Raw genomic sequence first — 17,060 nt, 5'->3', positions numbered from 1 at the left:
TGAAATAAAACGTTGTTAATTTATTATTAATAATGCCAGAAAATAACACACACCCACACACACACACACACACACCTGTAGTAGGGCGGCGGCCAGGTAGACGGTCATGAAGATGGGGGTGAGGGTGGTGTGGCCGCTCTTCATCAGGTGGATGGTGTACAGGAAGATCAGGTGACCTGGGATGACCAATAGCACGAGCACCTGGGCCGAGCGGTGATTGGCTCCTGTCAAGTGGCCAATGAAAAGAGAGGGGAATCAAAAAAAATGTAGCTTCAAAATTGACAACCTGAAAATGTCTTTCGGCAACAGTTAAAGCAACTGAAATGTTTTCATATCATTTCCATTATTACTACATTATGTCAAGATGGCGGCTGTGTGAAGGAGCCAAGATGGAGCCAAGATGGAGCCAAGATGGCGGCTGTGTGCATCAGTCTAGGAGTCCCATGGGAAGAGGCTCGAGGTGAGCGTTGGGCCGGGACTCACCTCTGCCGTAGAAGGTGCGGCAGGGGTAGTAGCAGCCTCTGGCCTCCGGGGGCACCTCCCCGGGGACGCAGTGGATGTGCAGGTGAGTGGAGATCCTGCTGGACTGGATGGCCACCAGGTTACCCCCGATCCCTGAGAAGACACAACGGTTTTAAATACAAAGGACATCAATCACCCAATGTTGTTCTTGTTTTTATTTTGATTATATATATTTTTTTAAATGTGTTTTTGGCCATGTCTGTCTGTTAACGCTTGGTCTTTTATGTATTTTTGCAACTTGCTTGAAAAATAAAAAGTGATGTCTATAGTTTTTTTCTTTTATCTTCTCATTCAACGTTGACATTTGAACACTTACACCTGGAGACGATCAGAACTCTGTCACGATGTGTAGTTGGATGTGACAGGAGGTAACAGAGCAGCGATCAGACATTTTGTAAAAGCAGGAGGCTGAATGGAAAGCCGTTCTGAGCCGACACAGAGTGGTGCACAGCCGATTGAAACTTCAAACCCAGACGAGGTATTGTTCCGAGGTTTTGTCTTCTTGGGCGAGGCATCGTTCGGAGTGACACGGCGAGGACAGAAGCGGTGTGATGGAGGATAAAGGAGCCTAGGGGAAGCCCGCTGGTTTACCCCTGAACAACACCATCTCTATGTGGAAGAACTCAGAAGTAAACTTGCGTGATTCCCCTACATTTCCCTCTCGAACCTTCAGCTGGTGCCTTCCCCCCCGCTCAGGCGGGTTCTAGACCACTTTAACCTGCTGCTGAGGGCTGGATGTCGCACCACTGATACACAACTGTTTTCAGAAATATGACTACTATGAAGGTCTCGCCCCTCCACGCAGCAGAACAAGGCCGTATCCTGAATCATCCACCCGGGGGATCGCTTTACAAAGAGCTGATTCACTATCTGCCGGTGAAGAACGCTGGCTTGCAGTGTGACCTCGGATTCACCAGAGTCTCCATCTCAACCTGCTTCCCCCAGAAGGTAAACGGTAAGTATTCCAGTCCGACATAGAGAGATGATGATGATGTGGTTTGGGACAGTTGTTCAACACACACAGCTCAGCCTCACCCAACCCTCACTCACTGAACGAGTAGAATACGCACCAAATGGCTCCATTAATAAATAAATGAATGAATGAATAAATAAGGCGGTGACACGCGCGTGTCAAGGTCTAGGCGGCAGCCCCCCGGTTACCATAGCGACCGTCCCCGATCGGAACCGCCCGCCGCAGCCCAGGGCGACGGCCCACCTTACCCCACCCCGCCCGTCTTCTGTCACCACGGGCAGTCCTGCACATGATGACATCACACATCACCCCCCCTCCACACACTCCCGGGCTTTGGGGGCCAATTAACCCCGGCCAGTACCTGGATGTTCTGTCACTCTGACGCCACACCGACAAGACCTTTAGGAGTGTGTGTGTGTGTGTGTGTGTGTGTGTGTGTGTGTGTGTGTGTGTGTGTGTGTGTGTGTGTGTGTGTGTGTGTGTGTTTGCATCACAGCAGGGAGCTGAGGTAGGGTGGGGAGTGGTGTCATGGCTTATTCAGGTCACTGGATGTGACAGAGGGAGGGAGGAGAGAGAGAGAGAGAGGGAGGTGGTTCAGGGGAAGGGCACGACAGCAGGGCACGACAGCAGGGTGTGTGTGTGTGTCTGTGTCTGTGTCTGTGTCTGTGTCTGTGTCTGTGTGTGTGTGTGTGTGTGTGTGTGCAGGCATCTCGGCCGGCTCCTCGGCCCCTTGGGATAGAGTAGTCTGTCTGCCTGCCTGTCTGTCTGTCTGTCTGTCTGCCTGCCTGTGTCCGTCTTTCTGTCTGTCTATCTGCCTGCCTGTCTATCTGCCTGCCTGCCTATCTGCCTGCCTGTCTATCTGTCTGACTGTCTGCCTCACAGCCTGCCAACCAGCATCATGGAATATCATACACATGCACGAGCACACACACACACACACACACGTGCACGTGCACACACACCTCAGGCAGGGGAAAACCAATCACGACCCGCAAGATTTCCCCACTTGTTAATCATCTTTGGCTTCCGTTAATTGCCGGTCGTTCATTAACGGCCTTTCATTAAACGCTCGTCTCCTCTAATTGACAAACAGGCCGGGCCTCCGGGGCGGGGCAGACGAGGGAATCAGGGGGACGGAACGCTCTAACCAGCACAGGAAACACCAGACGGGGCGATCGAACCAATGGTGTGCGACTGCAGCCGTGAGCCCGAGTCCTGGCTGATGAGAGAGAAGAGGCTGGCAGCCGCTCAGACAAACACCTCGCGGAACACCTCGCCGTCTGTGTTGAACCTGTGTCCTCGTCGCACGCAGACGCACGCCTTCGCTGCAAACACTTGCTCACACCGCCTCCCACTCGCTCGCGCTTCGGTCGCTTGGTTCCGTGAATGGAAAAGGGAGGCGGCTCGCACACTGAGCTTCCCTTCGGTTGGAGGGAGAACCGAGGAGAACCGTTTCCATGCCACTGATGTCTTGATTGTTATTAGCGCCGTTTACTCAAACGCCCCGACTGCAAATGATTGAGTCCCTTTGACGTAGGACGGAGCTGCACTCGAAACACCTGTCTGCCCATGGTATCCCCCTTGTCTCTCCTATGATCTCCCCCCTCGTCTCCCCCTGTCCTCCCCTCGTCTCCCATTGTCTCACCCCCCCCCCCCAGTCTCCCCATCGTCTGTCTCCGCCCGTCTCGCTCTCGACTCCCCTCTTCTCCCCCCCTTCATCTCAGAAACGGACGACAGTCCAAACGTCTTCATCTTGTAAGTCCTCTCCCATTAATTAATTAGTCATCATCTGTCGTTCGTTAGAGGCCTTTCATTAAAAGCTTGTCCTGCGATGGACTGACTGCCCCGCGGCTCGGTCGCTGACGGTCATGTGTGCGCGCGTGTGTGCGTGCGTGTGCGTGTGCGTGTGTCAGGTCTTGATGCAGACTCACCATTGATCACCGGGGTGTACACTACGATCCCGGCCAGGTTGGGGTCCGACACCGTCTTGTCCAGGATGAGCCCCCCGATGCTGGGGCACGGAGAGAGACACGATGAGACGGGGTGTGTGTTTGAGTGTGCGTGTGAATGTGTGACTCATTATTTAGAGTGGAAAAACCTCTAAATGAACACTTTTTGGTTTGACTCTTTGGTAGGGAGTGAGTGGGTTAAAGTAGTTGCTGGGAACGACTGTGGGAGACGGATTCTGCCGGAAGGGAGAGAAGGTAAAAAAAAATGAAAGAAAGAAAGAAAGAGAGAGAGAGAGAGAGAGTGGAGCTAACAGTGCTAGCGTTCCCCTGCTACGTGTGAGAAGCTGCCAGGCTCAAGGGCAGTGAAGGGTAATCACGGCGTGGAGCGGCAATTTGTTTAGTGCAGTGACTCATCAGACACAGCAGCCGGCAAGAGCACACCGTAGCCCCCTGAAGACGACACACACACACACACACACACACACACACAAACAAAGGGAAACACACACATACACACACACACACACACACAGAGGGACACACACAAACACACACGCAAAGACATAGAGGGGGACCAACACACACACAAACAGAGGGACACATACACACACACACACACACACACACACAAACACACACACACACACAAACACATAGAGGGGGACCCACACACACACAAACAGAGGGACACACACACACACACACACCCTTGTGAGGACCCCCAGTTCCGGCGATCAGAAGAATTAATCCCTTCAAACTTTGATCAAAGTCAAAGGGGGGGACTGAGACTTCCCTTCCGGGGGGGGGGCTCAAGAGTACAAAGACACACAAACACTTCATGATCAGTGCTACAGTGAGGACCTCAGGGAGGCCTGCACACGGCTGCAGGATGCTGCTACAGCAGCAGCAGCTCAGTCTAGAGCTTGAGCGAGGTTCTCACTGGACCCAGAGACCGCAATGGAATGGGGGAAGTGTGGCCCTCCTTAAGTACAGATAAACAAAATCACACACACACGCGCACGCACACTCGCACGCACGCACGCGGGTCCTCACAAGTAGAGATAAACAAAACCACACAAATACACACACACACTCTGGGGCCCTCACAAGTAGAGATAAACCAACACACACACACACTGGTGTCCTCGCAAGTAAAGACACACACACACACACACACACACACACACACACACACACACACACACACACACACACACACACACACACACACACACACACACACACACACACACACACACACACACCCACACCCACACTCCCCCCGCCCCCTTACCTGCTGATGACCATGGCGGTGATGACGGGCTCCCACCCAGAGTAGAGCAGCTGGCGGCTGGCCGGGTGCTTGGAGGAGATCACCATCCAGAGAGGGGTGAGTGAGAGGAAGAAGGCACACACCAGGAAGGACACGTACGGGTAGGTGTCTGGAGAGAGGGGACCACACCACACACACACGGTCAGCTTACGGGACCTTTTTAGGGACTAGAGTCCCGGAAGGACTTCAGGGCGCATTAAGAGATCAGGTTGATCAAAGACGGAGTGTTAAGCTAATCGCCACAGAGCGTTCAGTTAACCTCTACACGAGGTTTAAGTTAACCGCGAAAGAGCGTTCAGCTAACCCGTGTAAGCGGTTAGCTACACGGTTGTTCAATTAACCGCTCCATTCTTCACCTTCTTTATGTTCTTCACGTTCATGTTCTACGTGTTCTTCACATTCATGTTCTACGTGTTCTTCAAGTTCTTCACATTCATGTTCCACGTGTTCTTCAAGTTCTTCTTGTTCTTCAGGTTCTTCTTGTTCTTCGTGTCCTTCATGTTCATGTTCCTTGTGTTCTTTGTGTTGTTCATGTTCTTCGTGCTCATCTTGCTCTTTGCGTTCTTCACGTGTTTCATCTTCAAGTTCTCCATGCCTTGCTCGTGGCCCAGAACGCTGGAAGGATGGCAGGAGGTTGTCTTGGGAACAGCATGTACCACTCAGACTGTAGTTAATCCATTCATGCTTCTGGGCACTAATGTGACAATGATAATTTGTTTAATTTATAAACCACTTTTCCATTGAAGTCAACTCAAAACTCAAAACGCTCAAAACAGAACAGAACACAAGCCCTCAAATACACGCTTTTCAATTACTGCCACACAATAAGGTTCTCCTCCTTCAGGCTCCAGGACGGCTCTACACTGAACTCTGGGAAACGACAACATTAAATCTAAACCTATCCTTCAACCGCTCCCCTGTCTTAAAATATGTCTGCCGGCGGCTCCGTTCCGTCCAATCAGAGCCGAGCAGGGCGGCAGTATTCACCACGCATTCCACATAGGACAGTACACCGGGAGGTGTCGGCAGAGTAATGGGAGGTGGTGGTGGTGGTGGAGGAGGTGTCACATTAGTGCTGGTGCGACATGAATTATACATGTGTGGAACAAGTGGCGATCCTTCAAGACGCTGGTCTGAAACACGGAGGTGGAGCCCAGGCGACCTCTGGTGGTGAAGAGCCGGTACTGACGGCACATTTCTTCAAGAAAATGCACAAATCAATTTAATTTGATTATTCTGATTTTTTGACTTTGCTCACAAGTGTCACCTTAAACCACTGTAATCCATGTCCTCATTCCAACCAGGACTTTAAACTTGCTAGCTCTTTGGTTCAACTCCTGACCAGACACTGACGCAGTCTGTTTTTACCCAGAAGCCATCTCCCCTTCTGCCCAAAAAACAGACAGTCACGCCTCACATCTATGTTAACAAATACTTTCCCCATGAGCATACAACACAATCATGGTGTTTACCCTCCTGTTGCCCAGCAGTCACTGGGAGCACCACATCCATATACACCAACGTGGTTTGGAAATGGCAACCTTATAAAAACTTTTATAAGAAAAGTCTACTGAGAGTGTCCCAGTCAGGCCGATACGTGATTGGCTCCTCACGCTGTGTGTCATGTGTCACGCCACAGCTTTGGCCCGCCCCCCCCTGGCAGTAAACAGCGGTATTAACGAAGGGGTTCTGCAGAAGAAAGGCCCTGGAACCTTCTGGAAGCACTGCACTCCACTAAGGTTGGAAACAACTGCTTTTAAGCGGTGGAAAGTTCCAGTAAAGTTCCAATCAAAAAGCGATCCGTCTGTGGTTGGGCCTGGGCCCACGGCTGAGTCAGCAGACTGGAGCTCTGCCGCTGGGTCACGTCTCACCCTGCCTGTCCAGATGGTCCTCACAACAGTGTGGGGGGACGGTACCTGTCAATCAGGCAGTGGGACTCTCCCAACCTACACACACCTGCTTTGATGTGCCGAAGTGGGTTTTAAAGAGGAACCAGGCATTCTGTGTGTGTTTGTGTGTGTGTGTGTGTGTGTTGGGGGGTGTGTGTGTGTGTGTGTGCATGCGTGCGTGCGTGCGTGTGTGTGTGTCTCTGCATGCGTGTGTGTGTCTCTGTGTGCATGAGTGTGTATATGTGTGTCAATGTGTACGCCTGCATATTTGTCCCCGTGTGCATGGTTCTGTGTATCTATGCGTGCCCGCACGTGCGTGTGTGCGCCCTGCGTGTGTGTCTCGGTGCGTGTGCGTGTGTGTGTGTGTGTGTGTGTGTGTGTGTGTGTGTGTGTGTGTGTGTGTGTGTGTGTGTGTGTGTGTGCGTACCCAGGCAGTTGTACAGGCCCTGGCTGATCCCGGCCAGGATGGCCAGGGTGATGAGGTCACCGAAGCTGGCGGCGATGGGCGTGGCCACGTTGTCCGGGTTGATGCCCGTCTTCTTAGAGCCCACGATCACCCCCACCATGATGATACCTGGACACGCAGGCACACACACACACACACACGCACGCACACGCACACAAACACACACACACACACACACGCACACACGCACACACACACACACACACACACACACACACACACACACACACACGCACACACACACACACACACAAACAGACACACACAAACACATTAATACAGAATAAAACCTGAATGCTCAATAGCATGAAAATAAATATATGATAAAGAAATACACATAAATAAACATGGATAATTTTTGTATTTGTTTGGTATATATACATAAATATATACATGAATATCAAATTATTTTTTTTGTAGGTGAAGTATCTTTGTGTACCTTGAAGAGCGCGTAAAAATGAAAGCTATTATTATCATTCATTATTGTAATTATTATAATTCAAACAGCGGTCGCCTTTGCCCACACGGATGATATCAGTGTTGTTACCACGGTAACTACAGAAAACACAGCTGTGTGGCCTGTCTGTGTGTGTCCATGTGTCCGTGTGTGTCAGTGTCAGCGTGTGTTTGTGTGTGTGCTTTCCGTCTGTGTGCGTCTTTCCATGTTTGTGTGTGTGCGTTCATTCATGTGTCCATTGAGAGCGCTACACAGTGAGTGAGTGAGTGGGTGATTCTATCGGTCCGTGTTTTTGTGTGTCTCTGCATGTGCGTGTGTGTTGGAGTCCATCAGCACGTGTGTGTGCGTGTGTCTTTGGGCCTGTGTGCGCGTACTTGCCTCTGTGTGCGTGTGCGTGCATGCGTGCGTGCTTGCGTGTGTGTGCGTGCATGCGTGTCTCTGTGTGTCTGCGTGCGTGTGTGTCTCTGTATGTGTGCGTGTGTGTGTGTGTATGTGTCTCTGTGTCTGGGACTGTGTGCGTGGGCCTGTGTGTACATATGTGTGTTTGTGCGTGTCTCTCTGTGTTTGTGTATACATGTGTGTGTGTGTGTGTCTCTGTGTTTGTGTCTTTATATGCGTGTGCGTGAGTGTGTCTCTGTGTGTGTGCGTGTGTGTGTGTGTGTCTCTGTGTGTGTGCGTGTGTGTGTGTGTCTGTGTGTATATATGTGTGTGTGCGTGCGTGTGTCTCTGTGTGTGTGTGTGTGTGTGTGCGTGTGTCTCTGTGTGTGTATGTGTGTGTATGTGTGTGTGTGCGTATGTCTCTGTGCGTATGTGTGTGTGTGTGTGTGTGTGTGTCTCTGTGTGTGTGTCTCTGTGTGTGTGTGTGTGTGTGTGTGTGTGCGCGTGTGTCTCTGTGTGTGTGTATGTGTGTGTGTCTCAGTGTGTGTCTCTGTGTGTGTGTTTGTGTCTCTGTGTGTGTGTGTGTGTGCGCGTGCGTCTCTGTGTGTGTGTATGTGTGTGTGTCTCAGTGTGTGTCTCTGTGTGTGTGTGTGTGTGTGTGTGTGTGTGTGTGTGTGTGTGTGTGTCTCTCTGCGTGCCCCCACCCTGCAGCATGGAGGCTATGAAGGCGGTGGCCACGCTGCTGGAGCAGAGCAGCACCGCGTGGTTCATCTGGAAGCGGCCCTCTGGGATCCACCCCAGGACCACCGCCGCCACCGCCGCCAGGAAGCCCACCACCGTGGCCTGGGCCTGCACACACAGGGAGACACACACACACACACACGCACACACACAGGGAGACACACACACACACACACACACACACACACACACACACACACACACACACACACACACACACACACACAGAGAGACACACACACACACACACACACACACACACACACACACACACACACACACACAGACACACACACACGCATGGACGCACACAGGCAGACAGAGGTACAAACGCAGATGGTAACACACCACACACACACACACACACACACACACACACACACACACACACACACACACACACACACACACACACACACACACACACACACACACACACACACACACACACACACACACACACACACACACACACACACAAAAATCACAAAAAACAAGCAATGGAGAAAATAAATAATTATCTATTATTGTTATTCGATAATAAAATATGTTCTATTTGAATACACTCCAAAATACACCAGAATGAGGAGCACAGAGTCAACAAACCAAAGAAAAACAGGAGACATGCCAGCAGCCTCAAGTTAATAACAATAAACTAAGTGCGTACAGTACGTCATCACACTTTGTTGAACACGTCGGCACTCCTCAACCACTCAGAGCTAATCCTCGTCTACCTGCTCACACACACACTAAACAAACAGGACTTTTATTGTCGGAGTGCGGCGGGAAACAGACACGTTAGGCCAAGCTAAATAAAGCCGTAGTGACACATGGACGGCGTGGTTTTGCCGAGTGTCCCCCAACTAATATCGACCCGTGTTGTCTCCGGAGAGCCAGGCGCGGGCCGCGTGAACTAGTCAAACATTGGCGACACAAAACGTACGCCGCCAAACACGGCTGAACCTCTCCGAGGCCCAGCCCCGAGAATTAACCGAGGGATGGGTTCAGGAGCGCCACGTTCCTGTGATTCGCCGATTAGCGGGAATAAAGGAGATCTCATTGTCCTCGAGGAGTTCAGCTGATAATGTGTTCAGCGTGGGACCGATACACGGAGTACGGGTCTTATAATTTGTGGACCGGGGTGATTTTCCACCTGTGTTAGGAGACCACACTGTACTCCCAGTCCAACCCAGTGACACCTGGCTCCACTTCAGGCTACCACTTCCTCATTGACTCGTGAAGCCTGAAGGTTTATAGGCAGATAAATCCTGTTATCACTGAACCTACAGTCCCTCCACCGCCCCTTCGATGTGTCATTTCTTGGAAGCGTTTTATCTGTTTCCCGACTTTTCATACCTCTCGGGATCTTCTCAGATTTGCTTCCACGTTTCCGTCTGATGTTGCTAAAGGTACGTTATCAGCAGGAGTAACATCTGATACGCGGCGTCCTAAACAAACCGTCAGAGGCCGCCCGCCACGCTCGTTGTGTAACACGCCTGTCGATCATTAACCACCGATATGGGGGAGGATGGGGCAGTACTCAACGGATCAGCAGCACCCATGGGGTTTGATAGCAGGAGAGAGAGAGGGAGAGGGAGTGAGAGTGAGAGAGAGACAGAGACAGAGACAGAGACAGAGACAATGAGTACGAGGGAGAAAGAAAGTAAGAGATTAAAAGTGATAGGGAGAAAGTGTGACCGGGACTGAAAGAGTTATTTAGAATGAGACAGAGAGTGAGGGAGAGAGTGAATGAGAGAGTGAGAGAGAGTCTAAGAGACAGTGAGGAAGAATGTGAATGAGAGAGTGAGGGAGAGAGTGAATGAGACAGTGAGGAAGAGAGTAAAAGAGAGAGTGAGATAGAAGGTGAGTCAAAGCAGTAGGTCTCACCTGCTTCAGCGCCAGGTTCCCTATGATCAGGTTCCACTTCTCGATGGGTGAGTCCATCTTGCCCACGTTCACCTGTGTGTGTGTGTGTGGGGGGGGGGGGGAGACATAGTCAGTAGAGTCATCCTGATTAACCCCCGCCCTGCAACCCCCCCCAGACTAAAGGGATTTGACAGGTAAAACACATCCAGTGTTAAGTACTACAAATGTCGCTAGGCTGATAGATCAATCCACTCTGGCAGGTGGAATGATTCGTTTCTAAAATATAATTGAGGTCTCTCATTGGCCGCTGAGACGTTGGCTCTGAGGCACACGGGACAGAACCAGGGCAGATGAAATGTGGTGAATTGCCTTTCCACTGGGATCCTGCTGGGCGGATCAGAATCCAACCCCAGGAGGACAAACAAAAGCAGATATCTGCTGGGGTGGAGCAGTCCCGGTGTCCATTGTTTAGCGTTGACTCATCGTTTAGTTTAACCTCGTCTCTGTTCCATCGTAGAAACCCGTTGAGTTCGAGCGTTGTTTCGTGTAAGCTTGGAATCAGTTTGGTTCAGGTCTTGAGTCGTCGTTTAGTTTAACCTCGGTATGGTGTTCATCTTGGAACCCTGTTTGGTTTGCGCTCGGCGTCAGCGCGGTTGAATGTGTCACAGTGCGTCCCTTAATGGAGTGTCTGTCTGGCCGTCTGTCCGCTGCTGGCAGGGGGTTCCAGACAGAGGTACGGTCACAAGGCAGCAGTGTTCCCCCGGCCGACCGACCGCCCGCGGGTCGGGGGCCGAGAGCCAGCCCCGTTGCCACGGAGACGTGAAGGTGGAGTCTGAATGTGGAGGGAGATGCGACTCACTGAAAGGGGAGCGGTTCACGCCAACGGATTCCAGTCTCTTTTTTTTTTACGAGCAGGAAGTGGTTTGTGTGTGTGAGGGTGTGTCGAGTACTGGAGGGGTGGAGGAGGGAGTATTACTACATTAACCACACTACTCCAAATGGAAAGGTGCATGGTCTCTTATGGGACACGACTTAATTTAAATGTTAGCGCACGCGTGCACGCACACACACACACACACACACGCGCGCGCGCACACGCACACACAAGCACACACACACACACCCAGGGGTGTTTGCTCACTGACAGATTGAGGGTAAGTGCGACAAATGCCACTGGTATTTCCCACCTCGTCCCTCCTTCCTCCCCATCTCTCCCCCTCTCGCTTCGGGGCCGCCCCCCCCAGGGTCTGACTTTGTATGTTTGTGATATTAATTCTCAGAGCCGAACAATAGAAGCCTTGACTGGGCAGAGGCCTGTGAAAGCAGACACTGCCATGTGGAGAGAGGGAGACGAAGGCCTAGTGTTCAAGCAGACCCAGGTGTATAGGCTCATGGTGCTTAACAGTTAGAAGCGGGCAGACAGTCATATTACTAAACTGTTAGAAGCTATCATAAAGTGCTAGCACATGCGCACAATACAAACAGTGATATGCTAGCATAGTGTGCTAACAAAGGGTTATAGTACTAACCAATTAGAAGCTATCCTTAACTGCTAGCAGAGATAACAGTAATAAATATTAGAAAGCTAGCACAGGGTGCTAGCATAGGGTTATAGTACTAAACCGTTAGCAGCTAGCATAGAGTTTTTATACAGGGTTATAGAACTACACAGTAAAAAAAACATAGCATAGGGTGCTAGCACGGGGTTATAGTAGTAAACAGACTTGCGCTACAGTAAGAACGTAGCACAAGGTCATAGAACTTAACGATGAGTAACTAGTTCACAACAATTATTTTGTAGTGAACCGTTTAAGGCTAGTGCTCTATGGCTAGCTGAGTAGAGCTAACAGGACAGCAGCATCCCCTGACAGTGGTGGGAGGTTATCCCGAGTCCTCTCAGTGTTACACAGCATCAGGCTAACGTGGGCAGCGCATTAGCCTTAATGTGCCGTTAATTGTTCACAGTATTAAACATTTGCAGACTGGCACCAGTGACAGTGGAAGCAGGGGCTGCTGCCAAGAGCTTATTGCAGCCATAATTCTTACTCATCGCTGGAGAAAGAATAAGACATAGGTGCAGTTTGGCTGCACTTACGAGAGAGGAACTTCATTTTGGGAGATGAATGGGCGAATATTTTGGCAGCTTTGAACAAACAGGAGCTTAAAATCTGCTGATGATTGCAACGAAACACTATTAAATTCTAACGGCCCGGCCCCATTAGCTAATGATCGCAGCGCTCAGCATGTGGTGGAGCAGGAAACTCCAGCTCTGAAAACCGGGAGGACGAGCTGAGTGGAGCGCCAACCCTGAGCCAACAAAGAGCAGGCGAACACAGACACACACACACAGCCCAAGGCCTGAGGTTAGACTGGAGACGAGTCATGACATAACAGCCGCCCCCACGCACGCACACACACACACACACACAGCAGGTTTCACAGCAGATAAGTGACATAATAGTGGGGAGAAAAACAAACAGAACAGCATCCACCACAATAATCGTGTGTCATGTGTGTCGTGTGTGTGTGTGTGTGTGTGTGTGTGTGTGTGTGTGTGTGTGTGTCTCTCTCTCACCGCAGTAGACAGTCTGGAGGCCAGCGTCATCTCGAGGTTTCCCTTCAGACCCAGCAGAGCCGGAACCAGGATGAAGATCTCCGTGATGTACCTGAACGCCTCCCAGTGCTTCAACACGCACACACACACACACACACACACACACACACATGCACACGCACAAAACCAACACAAATTGCCACATCAACAAAGAGGCCCTTAGGAACAGGCTAAGCATCCTTAAAGCTTCAATAGCCTTATGGATCCTTAAAGTCGAATAGCCTTAAGGATCCTTAAAGTTTCAATAGCCTTAAAGATCCTTAAAGTTTCAATAGCATTAAGGATCCTTAAAGCTTTAATAGCCTTAAGGATCCTTAGAGCTTTAATAACTCTAAGGATCCTTAAAGCTTTAGTAGCTCTAATGGTCCTTAAAGCTGCAATAGCCTTAAGGATCCTTGAAGTTATTAAGAGCTTTAAAATGCAATCAGACCAGTTAAAGTGCCAACATATCGGGGCCAATACATTATACATTGCAGTGTGAGTGTCTAAAGCCTGTTTGTGTTCCCTTGGGCAGGGCATCAGTCCCACTGTCGCTGACAGAGCTACAGGGATTTTCCCGCTGCTGGGTCGTTTGTTATTCCTGTGTGTTTACCGGGAGGTGAATCGGAGGCACTGAGTTGAACGTCATTAGAAACGATTGTGCTGATGATGTTGTGCTGTGCTGGGGCAAGGCAAGGCCTTGCCCCAGCACAGCACAACATCATTAGCACAATCGTTTCTAATCTAATGGAGACTTTCGACCGGCCTGTTCTGAAATATAACCCTGTGAAGATCTCGAGATCTCGAGATCTCGAGTGTCGGTGCACTCCTCAGAATGTCTATACTGTACAATGTTCAGGTCGGACTCGCTCTGCTGCCTTAGCCGGCTCTCCTTCCCAGACGTGGACTTGGCTTTGAGGGTGCGGTACTTCTGCTGCGTTCTGGTCCGACGCTTTGCCGTAACCCCCGTCATGCAAACACGAAATACTTCATGGTTCACACACTCCCCCTATGCTTTCATTTGAATATTTGCATGTCGCTTTGCGTGGTTGACTCCCCTGTTGGCGTGTGAACGTGTGCATGAACCAGCTTCCGCAAAAGACTCAAGACTCACAAGTTCAGAGTTCGCCTAAACTCTGCATAGTCTCCCCCCTTACCAGCCTCACCCCACTTAAACACTAATTGTACGTTCTACGTTCTGGCACTTATTGTACACACTTATGTATGTTGTACGTCCTTACACTAAAACACAGCACTTAGCCTTGTGTAGCTCCTTATCCTAGCAATCATTGTTGTACACAGGGATTGGGTAGACCTAGCAATTTTAAGTGCTTGTCACTTGTTTCTATGAACACCCTTACTGCACCAACAGGGCGATTGTTAGTGCTTGTCACTTGTTTCTATGAACACCCTTACTGTACCAACAACGATGTGTTGTTGTTGTTTCTCTTCCTTCCGACAAATGTACTCATCGTCAGTCGCTTTGGATAAAAGCGTCTGCTAAACTCCCTAAATGTAAACGCAATGTAAATGAACCTTCGCAAGCCGCTTTGGCTAAACGTCCTACAGTGTAAAGCGAGGGTTGGTACCCGGTCCCCGAGTCCCTCTACCTGCACGATGTCCAGCACCATCCCGGCCGACACCGTCCCGAACCCGGCCAGGAGGAAGGGCACCAGGATCTGCAGCGCCATGGCCAGCGGCGACTCCTTGGGCATGTTGGCGGCCCGCGACGCCATCGAGGAGGTGACCTGCCGCTCCTCGTCGTCGTCGTCCTCCTCCCCCTCCTCCCCCTCCCGCTCCTCCTCCTCCCCCTCGTCCCCCGACAGCCGCCCCTCGGGCAGCATAGGCTCCGCCTCCCCGTAGCGCCCGTCCCCGCAGTCCGACTGGCTCAGCGAGGAGCGCGACGCGCGGTCCAGGTGGCGCCGCCCTCCTCCTCCTCCTCCTCCTCCTCCTCCTCCTCCTCCGCCTCCTCCGCCGCCACCGCCGCTGCCTCCACCGCCCCCCTCGGACCCCTCTGCTCCCCGGTAACCGCCGTCGTCGGGCTTGGACCCCATGTCCACCATGGCCAGCCGCTCCTGGTCCTGCAGCTTGGTGTAGCCGGTGGGCACCATGGTGTGGAACAGCGAGCCCAGGCGCCCGGAGGGGGCGGGCTTCAGCGGGAGGCCGCTCCAGCCGGCGGCGGCGCCGCTCATGCTACGTGACGTCAGGTTAGAGCCCAGGGACTCTCCTATTGCGCCCCCTAGGGACGGGAGGTTCATGGTGCGGGCCGGAGGGGCGATGGGTCATCTCCCTCCGTTTGGTCCGGGCGGGGTGTGGGGACAGTCGGGTAGGGTGTTGAGGACGGACGGACGGACGGACGGACGGACGGACGGACGGGGGACGCGGTCAGACTCCCTGGACGGTCTCCACGACGAGAGCGCTGGGGGGAAAAGAGGGGAGTAGAGAGGAACGTTAGCACCATCCCGTTCAGGAGAACCATATCTGATCCAGAACCGACAGGAGGTTCAAACAACATCAAGACAAGTTGGTCGACGTACGTTACGCACGTTTGAATTCTAGCACTAGCATTTCAGGTTATTCCTGATTTAGTTCAGAATCAGAATCAGAATCAGAAATCAGAATCAGAAAGGATTTAATTGCCAAGAAGGGTTTTACACCAACCAGGCTTTTTGGCTTGGTGAATAAGGTGAATAAGTTGACTATTATGTTAGGAAATCGTCCTTCTATAAGGTTGACCATTGCTTGAACTGAAGAACATGTTATTACACATCGTTGCAGGCTATAGGAAAACATCCTAAAACTACATACAGTGTATCTTATGTCCTCACGTTACTGATCCGACACAGATCTGCGGTCAAACCCTGGATGAACTAATGACCCACATACACAGAACCAACACTTCTAAAGCTGTGTTATCACACACGGACATCGTCCTTATGGAGATGGCAAATACAAACTGACAACTGTTGGCCCGTCGTGTGTCTCCGTCCACACAAAAGAGGAACAACACAACAACGCAAACAGCAACAGAGGCACAACACAACCACGCAAACAGAGAGACAACACAAACAGAGGAACAACACAAACAGAGGAACAACAAACAGAGGAACAACAAACAGAGGAACAACAAACAGAGGAACAACAAACAGAGGAACAACGCAAACAGAGGAACAACACAACAACACAGAGGAACAACATAACGACACAGACACAACAAGACAGACAGAGACACAGCAACACAAACAGAGGAACAGCACAACAACAACACAAAAAGAGAAACAACACAAACAGAGACACAACAACACAACAACACAAACAGAGGAACAACGTTACCCGACAACACAAAAAGATGAACAACACAATAACACAAAAAGAGGAACAACACATACAGAGACACAATAACCAAAACAGAGAAGGTCTCAGGACTCCATAAAGTCTTACCAGTCCATCCCAGAAACACGCCGTGTGTTGCGGTCTCTCCCCGGCGGTGCTCTCTCACCCCTGCTGTTCTCCCTCAACGACACTGCGGTGCTCCGTGGCTCCCCGCGGGGCGACCTGACCCACACTGCGGTAGCTGCGAAAGCGGTGGACCGGGCCGACGAGCTCCAAGAACACGGACTTGTTACGATGAGCTCCGGGAACACGGACCGAGTGACGATGACGCTATCCGGGTGGTGTCCGGGAGGGTCCGGTGATAGGTCTATCTATAGGTGATGTACAGCGGGAGCTCTCCAGGTGATGTACAGCGGGAGGTCTACAGCGTACTTCGGGTCCGCCTGAGGAAGAGGAGCCGGGAGGGAGGAAGGTTTCCTCTGACAGATCGGGCGGCGCGCCAGCTGACGTCACAGACACATACTTGAATCGCATTGCGCATGCGCGTAGCACACCGTGTC

General features: G+C 51.3%; 1 protein-coding gene across 1 annotated transcript; it reads right to left on the bottom strand.

The window, feature by feature from the left end:
• On the bottom strand, nt 1-16,967 carry slc41a2b (solute carrier family 41 member 2b). Its single transcript, XM_060049551.1, has 10 exons — nt 16,609-16,967; nt 14,778-15,586; nt 13,150-13,257; nt 10,596-10,667; nt 8,672-8,816; nt 7,094-7,240; nt 4,739-4,886; nt 3,427-3,506; nt 484-615; nt 1-224 (listed from the first exon to the last, which is right to left on the bottom strand). Exons 2-10 carry the CDS (start codon nt 15,423-15,425, stop codon nt 16-18), a joined length of 1,689 nt encoding a protein of 562 aa, XP_059905534.1. The 5' UTR covers nt 15,426-15,586; nt 16,609-16,967; the 3' UTR covers nt 1-15.
• Between the last annotated feature and the right edge of the window lie 93 nt (nt 16,968-17,060).

This window comes from Gadus macrocephalus, chromosome 4 (assembly GCF_031168955.1).
Source record: "Gadus macrocephalus chromosome 4, ASM3116895v1".
Classification (NCBI taxonomy): Eukaryota; Metazoa; Chordata; class Actinopteri; order Gadiformes; family Gadidae; genus Gadus; species Gadus macrocephalus.
This window is presented reverse-complemented; position numbering and strand designations above follow the sequence as displayed.

Excerpts from the sequence above, each read along its gene's own strand:
- slc41a2b (XM_060049551.1), bottom strand. The coding sequence starts at position 15,425 with ATGAACCTCCCGTCCCTAGGGGGCGCAATAGGAGAGTCCCTGGGCTCT. Across the intron at positions 10,668-13,149 it reads CCTCCAGACTGTCTACTGCG|GTGAACGTGGGCAAGATGGA; the intron begins GTGAGAGAGAGA and ends ACACACACACAG. Across the intron at positions 3,507-4,738 it reads ACCGCCATGGTCATCAGCAG|CATCGGGGGGCTCATCCTGG; the intron begins GTAAGGGGGCGG and ends TCCGTGCCCCAG.